Source organism: Galeopterus variegatus, unplaced genomic scaffold (genome assembly GCF_000696425.1).
Source record: "Galeopterus variegatus unplaced genomic scaffold, G_variegatus-3.0.2 Scaffold496, whole genome shotgun sequence".
Classification (NCBI taxonomy): domain Eukaryota; kingdom Metazoa; phylum Chordata; class Mammalia; order Dermoptera; family Cynocephalidae; genus Galeopterus; species Galeopterus variegatus.
In genome coordinates, this window is record NW_007726607.1 from 13266 (window position 1) to 15420 (window position 2155).

The 2155-nt window shown below is 47.5% G+C and overlaps 1 protein-coding gene across 1 annotated transcript in view; it reads right to left on the bottom strand.

Moving 5' to 3' along the window:
• Positions 1-79: 79 nt before the first annotated feature.
• Positions 80-2155, bottom strand: part of KLHL42 (kelch-like family member 42) — a gene marked incomplete at its 3' end in the record, with an annotated part of 12993 nt that continues 10917 nt past the window's right edge. Inside the window, exons 2-3 of the mRNA XM_008569440.1 lie at positions 671-868; positions 80-125 (exon numbers count right to left, since the gene is read on the bottom strand). Coding sequence (XP_008567662.1) covers positions 80-125; positions 671-868 — 244 coding nt within the window. The remainder of the gene's footprint in view (positions 126-670; positions 869-2155) is intronic.

The following is a 2155-nucleotide window of genomic DNA, read 5'->3' on the forward strand; positions in this document are numbered from 1 at the left end:
CCCTCCAAATTATTAACTACAAAATGCCAACCAAAAAGTGAGAAACACACATGCACAGTTTAATAAACAGCACAACTACCTCCTGCTGCTGGTCAGGAAAGAATTCTCTCATATTCATGTTCTTGCTCCTCCTATGATATGTGAACGATGCCCCAGAGCTGGGTTTCCAGAACCTATATCTGATGTGTTTGTGCTCAGAGGGAAAAAAATGAAAACAAAGATCTGCAAGGATGCTCTGGCACTAAATTCCATAGGGTTGGATGGGGGTGGATTTGGTACGTGTTCGGGAGAAAGATGGGTGTTGCCCAAGTAATGCTCTCCTCCAAAGACCTACCCTTCCTCACACAGCAGCTGAGAGACCCGAGCAACCTCCACAAACCAGGCCCAGCCAAGTCACAAGGTTGCTGACCACAAGGCTGGGTCTCCAGAAGCAGAAAGAAAATACATATTTTCTTCACAGCTCCCCCTACCCCATTTGATTTTCATGGGCTCACAAGGTCATCAAAGGCCCCTCCTGTCTAAACCACCTGTCATACAGGTCTCTCTTTCAGATGTGTAAATATATAGTATTTAATGCATAAATCACACTCATGTACACTGAAGCATTTCCTCTGCACCTCCCTACCCTTCCCCAGCTGCTGAAGCTTACACATAAGCTTGGCCCCTTCACTTACCTCTGGTTGTATATCCTCCAATGACATAGATTTTCCCCATGCACTCGCAGGCAGAGAACTCAGCCAGAGGATTTGGTAAGGGTGCCACAAAATTCCACGCGTCCTGCTCGGGGTTGTAACACTCAACGTTAGAAACAGCCTGCCCACCAATGGCATAGAGTTTTGAATTAACAGCCACGAGTTTGAAGTTAGACCTGAAAGAGACACAAGGGCCCACAAAGTCAGTTCTCCCGATCATTACAAAGTACAATGGTGGCATGAACTGCTAAAGCAGAGTGTGGAATCTACTGGCTATCTGAGGACAATTAGCTCTCTAAGTAGGGGGCCATTCTGCCCAAGGACAGAGGGATGAAAGGATGGCTTCTCAAATGTCACTCTTGTCCCCAAGATTCCACAGGAATGGCATGTTGTACAAACATTAGCAGTTGAAGATAAGCAGTTCAATATAACAAGTACCACTCTTGCTCAACCTTAGGCAAGGAACCAAAGACACTGTGCATACACTAAACTCCGTACCTTCTTTCAGGGGCAGAAGCAAGTGGTACAGAGAAAAGCACCTTAGGTACACACCAGTGCTGCCCACACAGACAGGCAGGTGCAAAGGGTGGTTGCTAATGGGTATTCAGGTGATAAGAGTTTGGATGTATTGTCCCCACCAAATCTCACATGGAAATCTGATCCCCAATGTGGCAGTGCTGTAAGCTGTTTGAACCATAGGGGCATGTATTAGTCCATTTGTGTTGTTATGACAAAAATACCTGAAACCAAGTAACTTATAAAGAACAGAGGTTTATCTGGCTTACGATTCTTGGACAGCTGCATCTGGCACGGGCCTCAGGCTGCTTCTACTCATTGTGGAAAGTGGCAGGCAGCCAGCAGGTAGAAGCAGATCACATGGCGAGAGGAAGCAAGAGAGAGAGAGAAGGTGCCAGGGCCTTTTAAACAACCAGCTCCCGTGGGAACTAATAGAGTGAGAACTCACTCATTAATCTCCTCACCTAGGGAAAGCATTAATCCATTCATGAGGGATCCACCCCCATGACTCAGTCAGTTTCCAACACTGTTACACTGGGGATCAGATTTCCACATGAGTTTTGGAGGGGACAACACATACAAACTCTATCAGGGCAGACCCTTCATGAATGGATTAATGCTCTCCCTAGGTGGGGATTAATGAGTGAGTTCTCACTCTATTAGTTCCTGTGAGAGCTGGTTGCTTAAAAGACCCTGGCACCTTCTCTCTCTCTCTCTCTCTCTCTCTCTCTCACTTCCTCTCACCATGTGATCTGTTTGTACCCACCGGCTGCCTGCTACTTTCTACCATAAGCAGAAGCAGCCTGAGGTCCCTGCCAGATGCAGCTGTCCAAGAATCATAAGCCAAATAAACCTCTTTTCCTTAGAAATTACCCAGTCTTGGCCGGCCCGGTGGCGCACTGGATAGTGCGCCGCTTGGGAAGCGCGGCAGCGCCCCCGTCCGAGGG